The sequence below is a fragment of the Odocoileus virginianus genome, chromosome 8, assembly GCF_023699985.2.
Source record: "Odocoileus virginianus isolate 20LAN1187 ecotype Illinois chromosome 8, Ovbor_1.2, whole genome shotgun sequence".
NCBI lineage: Eukaryota > Metazoa > Chordata > Mammalia > Artiodactyla > Cervidae > Odocoileus > Odocoileus virginianus.
In genome coordinates, this window is record NC_069681.1 from 37,043,000 (window position 1) to 37,058,118 (window position 15,119).

The 15,119-nt window shown below is 37.6% G+C and overlaps 1 protein-coding gene across 1 annotated transcript in view; it reads left to right on the forward strand.

The window, feature by feature from the left end:
• Positions 1 to 15,119, forward strand: part of UGGT2 (UDP-glucose glycoprotein glucosyltransferase 2) — a 137,910-nt gene that overhangs the window by 28,825 nt on the left and 93,966 nt on the right. Inside the window, exons 7-10 of the mRNA XM_070471499.1 lie at positions 3,299 to 3,371; positions 7,138 to 7,238; positions 11,116 to 11,215; positions 12,469 to 12,529. Of these exons, the coding sequence (XP_070327600.1) occupies positions 3,299 to 3,371; positions 7,138 to 7,238; positions 11,116 to 11,215; positions 12,469 to 12,529 (335 nt within the window). The remainder of the gene's footprint in view (positions 1 to 3,298; positions 3,372 to 7,137; positions 7,239 to 11,115; positions 11,216 to 12,468; positions 12,530 to 15,119) is intronic.

Sequence of the window (15,119 nt, forward strand, 5' to 3'; positions counted from 1 at the left end):
GCATCAATTTTTCGGTGCTCCGCTTTCTTCACAGTCCAACTCACATCCATACATGACCACTGGAAAAACCACAGCCTTGACTAGAGGGACCTTTGTTGGCAAAGTAATGTCTCTGCTTTTTAATATGCTGTCTAGGTTGTTCATAGCTTTCCTTCCATGAAGTACACATCTTTTAATTTCATGGCTGCAGTCGCCATCTGCAATGATTTTAGAATCCCCCAAAAATGAAATCTGCCGCTGTTTCCACTGTTTCCCGTCTGTTTGCCATGAGGTGATTAGACCAGAAGCCATGATCTTAGTTTTCTGAATGTTGAGCTTTAAGCCAACTGTTTCACTCTCCTCTTTCACTTTCATCAAGAGGCTCTTTAGTTCTTCTTCACCTTCTACTTTAAGGGTGGTGTCATCTGCATAGACTTGGATTACTGTGATGTTGAATGGCTCGCCTTGGAAATGAACAGAGATCATTGTGTCATTTTTGAGATTGCATCCAAGTAATGCATTTTGGACTCTTTTGTTGACTATGATGGCTACTCAGTTTCTTATAAGGCATTCTTGCCCACAGTAGTAGATATAATGGTCATCTGAATTGTTAAGAAGAGGTGCCTAGAATACACCGAAGGATTATACAAAAAAGATCTTCATGACCCAGATAATCATGATGGTGTGGTCACTCACCTAGAGCCAGACATCCTGGAATGTGAAGTAATGTGGGCCTTAGGAAGCATCATTACAAACAAAGCTAGTGGAGGTGATGGAATTCCAGTTGAGCTGTTTCAAATCCTGAAAGATGACGCTGTTAAAGTGATGCACTCAGTATGCCAGCAAATTTGGGAAACTCAGCTGTGGCCACAGGACTGGAAAAGGTCAGTGTTCATTCCAGTCCCAAAGAAGGGCAATGCCAGAGAATGCTCAAACTACCGCACAATTGCACTCATCTCATATGCTAGTAAAGTGATGCTTAAAATTCTCCAAGCCAAGCTTCAGCAATACATGAATGGTAAACTTCCAGATGTTCAGGCTGGTTTTAGAAAAGGCAGAGGAACCAGAGATCAAATTGCTAACATCCACTGAATCATTGAAAAAGCAAGAGTTCCAGAAAAACATCTATTTCTGCTTTACTGACTATGCCAAAGCCTTTGACTGTGTGGATCACAATAAACTGTGGAAAATGCTGAAAGAGATGGGAATACCAGACCACCTGACCTGCCTCTTGAGAAACCTGTATGCAGGTCAGGAAGCAACAGTTAGAACTGGACATGGAACAACAGACTGGTTCCAAATAGGAAAAGGAATACGTCAAGGCTGTATATTGTCACCCTGCTTGCTTAACTTATATGCAGAGTACACCATGAGAAATGCTGGGCTGGATGAAGCACAAGCTGGAATCAAGATTTCCCAGAGAAATATCAATAACCTCTGATATGCAGACGACACCACCCTTATGGCAGACAGTGAAGAACTAAAGAGCCTCTTGATGAAAGTGAAAGAGGAGAGTGAAAAAGTTGGCTTAAAGCTCAACATTCAGAAAACTAAGATCATGGCATCTGGTCCCATCACTTCATGGCAAATAGATGGGGAAACCGTGGAAACAGTGGCTGACTGTATTTTTCTGGGCTCCAAAATCACTGCAGATGGTGGTTGCAGCCATGAAGTTAAAGACACTTACTCCTTGGAAGGAAAGTTATGCCCAACCTAGACAGCATATTAAATGTAATGTTGACATATTAAATGTAATGTTGACATTACTTTGTCAACAAAGGTCCGTCTAGTCAAGGCTATAGTTTTTAAAGTAGTCGTGTATGCATGTGAGAGTTGGACTATAAAGAAAGCTGAGCGCCAAATAATTGATGCTTTTGAATTGTTGTTGGAGAAGACTCTTGAGAGTCCCTTGGACTGCAAGGAAATCAGTCCTGAGTGTTCATTGGAAGGACTGATGTTGAAGCTGATACTCCAAAACTTGGGCCACCTGATGTGAAGAGCTGACTCTTTTGAAAAAAGACCCCGATGCTGGAAAAGATTGAGGGCAGGAGGAGAAGGGGACAACAGAGGATAAGATGGTTGGATGGTGTCATTGACTCAATGGACATAGGTTTAGGTGGACTCCGGGAGTTGGTGATGGACTGGGAGGCCTGGCATGCTGTGGTCCATGGGTTCTCAAAGAGTCAGAGACGACTGAGCGACTGGACTGAACTCAGTTAAATTCACCTATTCCAGTCCATTTTAGTTTGCTGATTCTTAAAATGTCAATGTTCATTCTTGCCATCTCCTGTTTGACCACTTCCAATTTGTGTTGATTCATGGAACTATCGTTACAGGTTCCTATGCAGTGTTGCTCTTTACAGCATCAGACTTTGTTTCCATCACCAGACGCATTCACAACTGGGTGTTGTTTTTGCCTTGGCTCTGTCTCTTCATTCTTTCTGAAGTTATTTCTCCACTGTTTGCCAGTAGCTTATTGGGCACCTACTGACCTGGGGAGTTCATCTTTCAGTGTCCTATCTTTTTGCCTTTTCATACTGTTCATGAGGTTCTCGAGGCAGGAATACTGAAGTGATTTGCCATTCCCTTCTCCAGTGGACCACATTTTGTCAGAACTCTCCACCAATACCTCTCCGTCTTGGGTGGCCCTAAATGGCATGGCTCATAATTTCCTTGAGTTATTCAAGGCTGTGGTCCATGTGATCAGATTGGTTAGTCTTCTGTGCCTGTGGTTTTCAGTCTGTCTGCTGTCTGATGGAGAAGGGTAAGAGGCTTATGGAAGCTTCCTGATAGGAGAGACTGACTGAGGGGGAAATTGGGTCTTGTTCTGATGGGCTGGGCCACGTTCAGTAAATCTTTAATCCAATTTTCTGTTGATGGGTGGGGCTGTGTTTCCTCCTTGTTATTTACCTGTGGCCAAACTATGGTGAAGGCAATGAAGATAATGGTGACTTCCTTAAAAGGTCCCATGCGTGCACTGCTACACTCAGTGCCCCCAGCCCTTCAGCAGGCCACCACCAACCCACACCTCTGCCAGAGACTTGGACACTTTTGGGCAAGTCTGGATCAGTCTTTTGGTTTATCACTCCAGTATAAAATAGAGCTTGACTACAAAATTATCTATAGAGCATATAGCTGATTGTAAAGTAGTCAAGCTTGTTTACTAAGAGAGCACACTCTTGTATCATTAGACTGATCCATGAAAGAAAAACAAAGTAAAAAAAATGGAATTTGATTTTGAGTTCTAATTTTTTATCACATATTCCTCTTCCAGTCTGAAATATGTTCATTTTATTTTGTTTTTGTTTCCAAAATACAGCTGTGACTAATACTACTGCAGAAGATGTTACTGAAACAAATGAAGTTCAAGGATTTCTCTTTGGGAAATTAAAGTAAGTCTGAATAGAAATGAAACTATTATTATACTATTAAGCTTGTTTTTAAAGGAATAGATTCAATATGTTGTGTTGTCATATGTTTCACATTCTAAAAATATACATACTACTGTTTTTATTACAAAAGTAACACATAGTTAATGCAAAAAAGCTCAAAATTGAAAAATAATCACTAATTCCACAGAATAATGAGTACGATTAGAGATAATGGAAATTTAAAATTCCAGAGTTATCTCTGGCCAAAAATAAAACAAAAATTTGTAGAATCTTTTGTGATGGGTTACAAAACTCATAGTTATTATTGGGTTTTTAGCATAAAAAAATCAGCACTTTTATGTCTTAAAAGAGAAAATATTTATTTCCCTAAATTTCTGTCCCAAGATTGCCATATTAAATACCTTTTAACTTCTGGTCTTCATTTTATATACACATATAAGTAACCTTTCCAAAAGTAAACTTCTCCCACTTTGTTTTTTCCGCATCACTGATTGAAGACGAGGAATAGGATGGTGAGTGCTCTCTGATTGTTAATAGAGGGGAATTTTAGTTTTATGTGTGGTTTTTCTTATTAACAAGAAGGGCAAGTTTGTGATTCCATTATAAAGGCAAAATTAATTAAAAATAAAGAACCATTTTTTAAAATATCTTTAGTTCTTTATTTAATATTACAAATATGTATAAAGGACACATCAGTTCTGTGAGGACATAATTGTACAGAACAAGGGGAACATTTTTGGACACTATATTGCTTTATACAGATGACTGAGTTACATTTCTGTAGTTTGCTGGACAAATTGTATGCTTGTAACCTGTTAATACTTCTTGTAAAATGGATTTAAGTAAGGTTTTTATTTAGTAGATAACATTTTTATTCCATTTCCAGCTATGTCTCACATCGTAGAATCCATACTTTCTTAAACATAACTATTTATGGGAATAAGTTGCTTGTATTCCAAAAAGCCTTTGGAACCCTAGGATATTAGTTTTTTTGGAGAGGAAGTACCCAGGTTTTACATAATTGACTTAAGCAAAAAGCTTTTGCTTTGAGGTATTGTATGAATAATGTCTTTTTGCCTGGATTATATACATAATTTTACCAGTGAAAATTATCATTAAGTTTATGATTAAACATGAAAAGCAACACAACAGCTCTTGCAAACTTAATATTACTCTGTAACAAAATATTGTGAAAGGAGTGGTTAATTCATAGTGAACGTCTTTTCAAAGAAGTTCTATTGCTTTTTCACTATAAGAGCAGTCTTGATTAGTTTTCAAAATGTAGTCCCACATTGGAAGAAAATTTCAACATAGGACATTGCAGTGCATGTATTATTGTTAACTATGAGATTAATCCATTTATGTATGTACTGTATATTTAGTTTTGCTCTCACCTTAAAATACTCATTTCTCCTTACTGTCGAAAATACAAAATTTATTTATAAATTGTGCCAGTAGTTAGATAAACTTTTTTAAAAAGAATTCTCTCCAATAATAGGAAATGGTACTGTGTTGAGTTCATGAGAGATTGGAGAATAAGATGATAATTTTTATTATATATATGGTAAAATGCCATTAATTCTGCATTATTATTTGTCAGTCTTTAAGAATACCTCAGTTCAGTTCAGTCGCTCTTTCATGTCCGACTCTTTGTGACCCCGTGAACCGCAGCATGCGGTCCATCATCAACTCCCGGAGTCCACCCAGACACATGTCCATTGAGTCAGCGATGCCATCCAACCATCTCATCCTTTGTTATCTCCTTGTCCGCATGCCTTCAATCTTTCCCAGCATCATGGTCTTTTCAAAAGAGTCAGTTCTTCGCCTCAGGTGGTCAGTGTACTGGAGTTTCAGCTTCAGCATCAGTCCTTCCAGTGAATATTCAGGACTGATTTCCTTTAGGATGGACTGGCTGGATCTCTTGCTGTCCAAGGGACTCTCAAGAGTCTTCTCCAACACCACAGTTCAAAAGCATCAATTCTTCAGTGCTCAGCTTTCGTCACAGTCCAACTCTCACATCCATGCATGACTACTGGAAAAACCACAGCTTTGAGTAGACAGGCATTTCTTGGCAAAGTAATGTCTCTGCTTTTTAATATACTATTTAGGTTGGTCATAACTTTCCTTCCAAGGAGTAAGCATCTTTTAATTTCATGGCTGTAGTCACCATCTGCAGTGATTTTAGAGCCCAAAAAAATAAAGTGCCACTGTTTCCACTGTTTCCCCATCTATTTACCATGAAGTGATAGAATCAGATGTCATGATCTTAGTTTTCTGAATGTTGAGCTTTAAGCCAACTTTTTCACTCTCCTCTTTCACTTTCATCAAGAGGCTCTTTAGTTCTTCTTTGCTTTCTGCCATAAGGGTGGTGTCATCTGCATATCTGAGGTTGTTGACATTTCTCCCAGCAGTCTTGATTCTAGACTTGTGCTTCATCTAACCCAGCATTTCACATGATGTACTCTGCATATAAGTTAAATAATCAGGGTGAAAATATATAGCCTTGACATACTTCTTTCCTGATTTGGAACCAGTCTGTCATTCCATGTCCAGTTTTAACTGTTGCTTCTCGAACTGAATACAGATTCTCAGGATACAGGTCAGGTGGTCTGGTATTCCCATCTCTTTAAGAATTTTCCACAGTTTGTTGTGATCCACAGAGTCAAAGGCTTTGGCATGGTCAATTAAGTAAGAATATGTAGATATGTTTAATTGGGCAAAATTATCTTATATAAGTTTTCTTTATAAGTTTCAAAGATGGAACTTTTCAGAAATAAGCTAAAATTTTATGGGAAGCATTGATATCTTTCTTTATAAAGTAGTTTTTGTTTTTAATTATGAAAGCAAGACTTGCAATTTATAAAATGTTAAAGGAAAAGTGTATAACATAAAAACTAATAATTCTGTCCTCACCCTTGGATCCCTTATAGGTAATGTTAACAAATGACAGTATACATCTCCATATTTTGTTTTGTTTTATACATTGAAAAAAATAAGACATGCATTTTTAATTTTTATTTTTAAATTCTGTCACTATCAGTTCAGTTCAGTTGCTCAGTCGTGTCCGACTGTTTGCGACCCCATGAATCGCAGCACGCCAGGCTTCCCTGTCCATCACCAACTCCCGGAGTTTACTCAAACTCATGTTCATTGAGTCGGTGATGCCATCCAGCCATCTCATCCTCTGTCGCCCCTTCTCTTCCTGCCCCCAATCCCTCCCAGCATCAGGGTCTTTTCCAGTGAGTCAACTCTTTGCATGAGGTGGCCAAAGTATTGGAGTTTCAGCTTCAACATCAGTCCTTCCAATGAACACCCAGGACTGATCTCCTTCAGGATGGACTGGTTGGATCTCCTTGCAGTCCAAGGGACTCTCAAGAGTCTTCTCCAACACCACAATTCAAAAGCATCAATTCTTCAGCGCTCAGCTTTCTTCACAGTCCAACTCTCACATCCCTACATGACCACTGGAGAAACCATAGCCTTGACTAGAGGGACCTCTGTTGGCAAAGTAATGTCTCTGCTTTTTAATATGCTATCTAGCACTATAGCTGTATCATTATTATTATCTTGAACCGTTAGTTTGTGTCTTAAGTATTAGGAAGAGGTAATTTCAAAAATATATAATAGTATATTATATATTTGTATATATAATAGTATAATAGTATACTTATATATATATTTGTATAATATGTATAGTATGTATACTTGTATAATAGTAGTTTATAATACGTGATAATAATTAACATTACTTAATATTCTAATACAGAGAAAGATATTCAGATCTTAGAGATAATCTGACAACATTCCAAAAATACCTGATTGAGAGTAATAAAGAAATGATGCCTTTGAAAGTCTGGGAACTACAAGGTATAGTATTTCGGTCGATGTTAAAACAGCATATTGGTAACTGATCTGTTTTATTAAATAGGCTTTTATATAATATGATATAAATTATTTCTTAGGCAATAATAATTACCAATTAGTGACTAATATGCATTACTTTTTGTGGCCATAAAATTTAATTGAAATGTTATTCATCAAATAAGTTATATTTTATCTCTGGAAGATTTAAAATTATATAACGTGCAGTTATCTGATGTTACCTAATCATTTTTAAAGCATGTATGAGTTATCTTGTATGTTCATCTCAGGTATTAAACTATGTTTCAGGGTATCTACAGCACTGGTTAAAATTCCTGATTAGTAAGTTAAGAGAAATCAGAACTAAATCTTAGTTTTCTTCTCTTTAAAATTTTGATCTTTAGAGACCATTACATGTTTCATTATGACCTCAAAATGGCTTCTGTACTGACATCCTATAAGCAGGTATTTTGAGACCAAAATTTAGTTTGGATTAAACTGTAATTCCTTTTCAGTTTGTAATTTTCTATTTTATTTATAATTTCTAGTGGGTCATAGGGATGTCCTTTTTCTGTGGAACCCATAACTTTTATCACATCTCATCAACTTCTTTTAATACAACAGCCAATTGAAATATACTTGATGAATTATACAGTTCACCATTTAACGAGTAGAATTAAGTGTAGTATATTTTTAGATGTTTTTAACTGTCACCATACTCAGTTTTAGGGCTTCCCTGGTAGCCCAGTGATAAAGGATCCACCTGCAATGCAGGAAGTGCAGGAGCTGTGGGTTCGATCCCTGAGCTGGGAAGATCCCCTGGAGAAGGGCATGGCAACCCACTTTAGTACTCTTGCCTGGAGAATACTACAGACAGAGGAGTCTGGAAGGCTACAGTCCATAGGGTCACACAGAGTCGGACATGACTGAAGCAACTTAGCACAGCACACACAATCAGTTTTATTTTCATCACCCCCCAGAAGAAACCAATATAGCCATATTCAGCCACTCTCCGTGAACTCTCCAGCTCTTCCAGCTGTAGACAGGCAACAGTCTGTTTTCTTCTCCAAAATGTTCTCCACCATTCCCTCCTTCAGGGGATCTTCCCAACCCAGGAATTGAACCCATGTCTCCCATATTGTAGGTGGATTCTTTAATGTCTGAGCCACCACCACCAACAACAATGGGCATGCTTAGTTGTGTCTGACTCTTTGCAACCCCATGGACATGACTAGGCATGCACGCTGTTGGTGGTGGCAGCGGTTCAGACAGTAAAGAATCCACCTGCAATACAGGAGACCCGGGTTCAGTCCCTGGGTTGGGAAGATCCCCTGAAGGAGGGAATGGTAGAGAAGAAAGTAGACATGCTGCTTGCCACCAGGGAAACCCAAAATGTTCTCCAAGAGACCCATAATTTAGAAAAGTGTAAGTGATAGAGTGCTTTTAAAGACTGGTAAACAGAGAACATGCATAGTTAGCTTAGTTTTAATTAACCTCCGTAATGTCTGTGTAAGGTATATTTGAGTAGACTAGAAATAGGAAGTCTAGTTAAGACATCATTGAATTAGTATAGTGATACAGAGCCTGTGCTGTGGTAGAGGCATAGATGGGCAGGCTGGATTTAGCAAATATTCAGGAGATTAAAAGACTCAAAGATGACTTCAAATTTTCTAGCTTGGAGCCTCTGTAGAGAGAATATGAAACAGGCTTGGGGTTGAATACAGGGCTCAGAAATAATGAGAATGGTGTTTAAAAAATGGACTTAAAGTAATTGTGACATATCCAGATGACCAGTTCCAGTGGTGGGGTGAATATAAAGTCCTTCTACTGAAAGGAGAAGATTTTAAAAGTGGAAAATGTTAGCATAGAGGTTTTTTAAAGGTGAAGGTGATAACTCAAAGTGCAGAGTAACCAAATTAGTGCACAAGGGAGAGTCTGTTTGTTCATTTATGTGGGACAGGTAGACACAGTGGAATGATGATGATGAGAGATGGAAGAGCACATCACAGAAGCCAAGGAAATAGATTGAGGAAAAGGGAAGTGATCAAGACCTTTTCTTTTCCTTTTTTGATTGATTTAACAAGTATTTATTGAAAATCAGTAATGTCCCTACAACCATGGTTTTATAATTTTTGGCTGACACCTGGAAATATATTTTAGGAATTATAGGAAATATATAAAGTATATATAAATAAAATATATATAATATATAAATATATAGGAAATATATTTTACACCAAGACCCATACAACAAATGTATAATGCGTTAATACATAGATACACTTAAAACTAAAAAAAAAAAAAAATTTACCATAGATATGTATGTTTACTGTGTGTGTGTGTGTATATGTGTATTAGTCGCTCAGTTGTGTCCAACTCTCTCTGACCCCATGGACTGCAGCTGAGCAGGTTCCTCTGTCCATGGGATTTTCCAGGCAAGAATACTGGATTGGGTAGCCATTTCCTTCTCCAGGAGATCTTCCCAACCCAGGGATTGAACCCAGGTCTCTTGCATTGCAGGCAGATTCTTTACCATCTGAGACACCAGGGAAGCCCCATATATATTTACTGAAAGTGAAAGCCACTCAGTCGTGTCTGACTCTTTGCGACACCATGAACTATATATATATAGTCCATTCAATTTTCCAGGCCAGAATACTGGAGAGGGTAGCCTTTCCTTTCTCCAGGTGATCTTCCCAACCCAGGGATAGAACCCAGGTCTCCCTCATTGTAGACTGATTCTTTCCCAGCTGAGCCACCACGGAAGCCCAAGAATACTGGTGTGGGTAGCCTGTCCCTTCTCCAGCGGATCTTCCCGACCCAGGAATCAAACTGGGGTCTCCTGCATTGCAGGTGGATTCTTTACCAACTGAGCTATCAGGGAAGCCCAATACTACATTTTGTTAATTCTGATAAAACTTTCTTTTATTATACTGTTTCATTTGATTAAAAAAATCCTTCACATCACCCATTAATCTGATTTCACTACTAACTAATGGGTTGCAACTGACACTTCGAAGAACACATATTCCAAAGGTGAAAAGAGCTAAAACAGACATCATGTTTCTTCAAAGGATGTTGGATAAACATAAACAATTTGAAAAACCAGTGTAAAAATCACTATCACAATTGCTGCAGAATAAAGGAACAAAAGATTAAGAAAAGCATATGTCAGGAAGATCTGAGTGGTGAGATAGGGGCAGAGAAGGGGTAACAGAAAAAGGAGCCTTCCTCAAGAAGGAGTGATTGAATAGAGGTCTGAGGGAAGGGTTGGAATAAACTCGAGGGTGGGTTACTTAGGGAGCGTATCACAGACCTTTGTGAGTGTTGGAAATGGAGTGTGAGGGAGAAGAGACACCAGGAACAACTGCTGGATTCATGGTTTACCCAGCTGGATGGACAGTGGTGGATTTGTTGTAAAGAGAAGACCAAAGAGGACCAGATTTGGGCAAAGTTGGGCAGGAATATTACAAATCTGTTACTGAACATGCTGATTTTGAAGTATCCAAGTGGTAAAACCAAGTTAAATATGAGAATCTGGATTTGAGAGGCAAAGTGAAAGACTTAAATAACAATTTGAGTCATCTAGGTATGGAACAGTTTAGAAAAAAGCAAAAGCTGGTAATGGACTCTAATAATATTATATTCATTTACTTGTTATTTACACTGTCTCAGATTTTATCAGTAAAGGTAAGTATAAAACTTAACTGGATAGAAGTGGTAGCTTTCCATTTTTTTTTTAAGTTCTGAATAATGGTAAGTATGAGTGTTTTTTAATGTGTCTATATATGAATACAAGGCAGGAAGGGTTATTTAAAGTACATGGAAATGTCTATTAAGGTCTAACATATCAGTTTCTTTAATGATATTTTTTTCCTTCCAGATCTTAGTTTTCAAGCAGCATCTCAAATAATGTCCACTCCAGTTTATGATGCCATAAAATTAATGAAAGACATTTCGCAGAACTTCCCCATAAAAGCCAGGTATATTAAAGGTTATTGATTGGATGATAGCCAGAACTCTTTCCATTAAATAAATTTTATGAAAATGGCTGATTTCATTCAACTTAATGATGTCAGTTAATTCTGGTATCTATAGTTTATGAAATGAGGGTCTCCATTCTGTATATTGGGTTTTTTTTAAACTAGAGGAAAATATTGTCTTGTGCATGCATATTGTTACATGCTGCAAAATAGAACTCTTGATCACATCTCTCCAGTTACTACAATAATTCATTACTCTGTGAACTTGTGGATGCTTCCTCAGTCTGAGGATGAAACAGATTGGTTTCCTCCAGACCCCATCAATGGCGCAACCATAATTAATGCCCAAGGTTAAAAATCTTGCCTCTATTTATGTTCAGACTTAATAAGAGGTTTTTATTTTTCTTTAAAAAAAAGTCACTCTGTAGACAACCAGGAAATGTTCATTGAAATAAAATACTTGATAAATGAATGAAAAAGTTTGCATTATCAAATTTTCAGTTGCAGTTTTATCTCAAATGCTGCCAAATTTTAGGAAATAAAACACACTTATTATGGGTTGTTTTAAGATACCCTTTCTGTTTGAGTTTTACTTAATGTCTACTTTGAATTAACAGTCTTTTAACTTTTAAATCTTTCTTCTATGCATAAAATTGGCAGATAAATAAGCATTCTTAGGCATTATTAGGTCAAATAAATGTAATCAATAGACATTTAAAAAACATTTGTGATGTTTTTAAATTATAAGGGAGTTATAAGCTCTTTAAGAGTAAATACATGAAGTCAATATTATCAGTATTTTAGAACATATATACTCTGGTATAGATCCCAGGTTAACCAAAATTCTTTATGTAAAAATATTCTAAAAATTTCTTATTTGCAGCAACACATACAGTGATAGTGGTAATTTCATACAGAATTTCTCCCTAGACGCAAAACAAGACAAAATAACTTTTCAATCAAGAATACTTGAAAAATAAATACCGAGTAGTAAACAAGCTCTGATAGCACATAATGCATGCAGTGGGTGTGCATGAACTTTTCTACCGTCTCTGTTCCACATGAATCAAATACCTTGTCAAGTGAAAGCCATTGTGCCATCCATCAAATAGGCTGTATGGAAATGTGTGCTTCTCAGTTATAATGCCTTTAGGGTTTTTAGTTTCTCATCCAGAGTATTATCTTGCATTGAATCATAGTTTAGTCCTAAACATTTAAGGAAGAATGAATTGTATCTCTATTTATGTTCCCAGATCTCTGACCAGAATTGCTGTAAATCAGCTTATGAGGGAGGAAATACAGGAAAATCAAAAGGTTAGTTTGAATTCCTTTTTTAAAGAAATTTACTACACTAATAATACAGTATTTTAGACTTTGTATCTTTAATTTTCATACAAAAAATATTAGCTTGTACTTTTTTATTATTAAAACAGTTTAGGTTGTTCCATTTTTATATTGTCTGCTTTATATGGCATACAGTTTGTTATTCTAGCCAATCTTTCCTGACATAGATCCTACTTACTTTCTCATTAACCTTACACACTCCAAATTTTCTGCCCATGCTATATGGTTTTCTTCACAAGATAGAGAATAAAGGCTATGAGATAATGCTTCTGTTTCCTATAAAAAGTTTTGCTTAAAAGCTAGTGAAGACAGAAAAATTTAAACCACTGGAATGTTACTAGAATCCTATAGCATATAGTACACAGTTGATCACAAATTTGATAAGATTCTGCTAAGTGGTCTCTTAAATTACCTACCTCAAAACTCTAAATGATCCTAATTGTGTAAATACTTAGGGAGTGCTTGAGAACACTGCCTGGCTTTATTACATAGGACTTAATTTGGCTTTAAGTAATATAATGCCAGTCACACAGGGCCTTAAACAGTAGGAGTTCATTTTTCACACATTTAAAAGAAGTCTCAAAGTAGGTTGCCACAGAAATGTTTTTTTTTCTTTTGTGGTTGCAAAATGGCTGCTATAGTTCCAGACTGCTTATCTATATTTAAAGCAGAAAAAGGTAGGAAGATCAACCATGTTCATCTTGACTAAAACCTTCCTAGAACACTTTAGTCAACTTTGACTTGTATCTCATTGGCCAAAATTTTGTAATGTGTTTCTTCCTAGCTATGAGGGAACTAGAAAAATTCCGTTCCATTTAGTTGCGTCTGACTCTTTGCGACCCCATGAACTGCAGCACACCAGGCTTCCCTGCCCATCACCTACTCCCGGAGATTAATCAAATTCATGTCCATTGAGTCAGTGATGCCATCCAGCCATCTCATCCTCTGTCGTCCCCTTCTCCTCCCGCCTTCGGTCTTTCCCAGCATCAGGATTTTTTCCAATGAGTCAGTTCTTCACATCAGGTGGCCAAAGTATTGGAGTTTCAGCTTCAGCATCAGTCCTTCCAATGAATATTCAGGACTGATTTCCTTTAGGATGGACTGGTTGGATCTCCTTGCAGTCCAAGCGACTTTCAAGAGTCTTCTCCAACACCAGAGTTCAAAAGCATCAGTTCTTAGGCTCTCAGCTTTCTTTATAATCCAACTCTCACATCCATACATGACTACTGGAAAAATCATAGCTTTGACTAGATGGGCATTTGTTAGCAAAGTAATGTCTCTGCTTTTTAATATGTTGTCTAGGTTGGTCATAGCTTTTCTTTCAAGGAGCAAGCATCTTTTACTTTTCTAGTAATTGAGGCAATCAGAGGAGAAATGACCTAGAGATGATGATAGGTTAGCCAGTTAACAGCGTCTGTCACACCAAGACAGAGTAAACTCTTAGTAAATACAGGCTGTTTTAACAATGACAAATGACTACAATGATGATAATGAAGTAGATGCACGGTTCATTGGAGACCAAGTGATAGAAGCCACAACACATCATCCCTACCTGGGAAGTTCTTTGCTTCACTAACCACTTAACAAATTCTTGCTTATCCTTTAAAACTAAGTATTACTCCTTTCTGTAATTTTCCTAGTTGCTCTCACCATTCTTCAAGCAAAATGCAATTTTTATAAGAATTTTTGTTTTTGTTTGAATAATGCCACTTACAATAAGGAAGAGAGATTGGGAAAGAAGGGAAAAGAAAGAATGCCAGTATATCAGTGGCATCACATAATCCAATTTATTTTTTGTTCATTTAAGAGTCCAAAATGGGTGTTCCTGGTCATCAAAGCTTTGCTCTGTGTGATTTTGATTCAGAGGCTGAAGAGTTTCATGAGGTTTAAGAGGTGATGTTGTGGGAGTAAAGGAGACGATTGGAAAGACCAAATGGGGTTCTTGGGCTTCCCTGGTGGCTCTGATGGTAAAGAACCCGCCTGCAGTGCGGGAGACCCGGGTTCCATCCCTGGGTTGGGGAGACCCCCTGGAGGAGGGCATGGCTACTCATTCCAGTATTCTTGCCTGGAGAATTCCATTTTTAGAGGAGCCTGGCAGGCTAGGCAGCTTTCACTTTCAAATGGGATGGTTCCAAAGATAGACCACTTTTGATGACATAATCACAGGATGACAGCCAAAGCTAGCTGCTGAAGTAGAATGGAAATGAAAGTTAGGAGAAATGAGTAAATCAGAAAACTCTGAACCTAGAGGTTTGAATGACCATAGTATCTGGCATGGAGCATTCCACCAGAGATATTTGTTGAACTGAAAACTTTTGAATATTTAGATTACCTATAACGACTTCCCTGGTAGCTCAGGTGGTAAAGCGTCTGCGTACAATGCGAGAGACCTGGGTGCAATCCCTGGGTCAGGGAAGATCTCCTGGAAAAGGAAATGGCAACCCACTCCAGTATTACCTGGAAAATCCCATGGATGGAAGAGCCTGGTAGGCTACAGTTCATGGGGTCACAAAGGGTCGGACACAACTGAGCGACTTCACTTTATAAAACAGTCTGTATT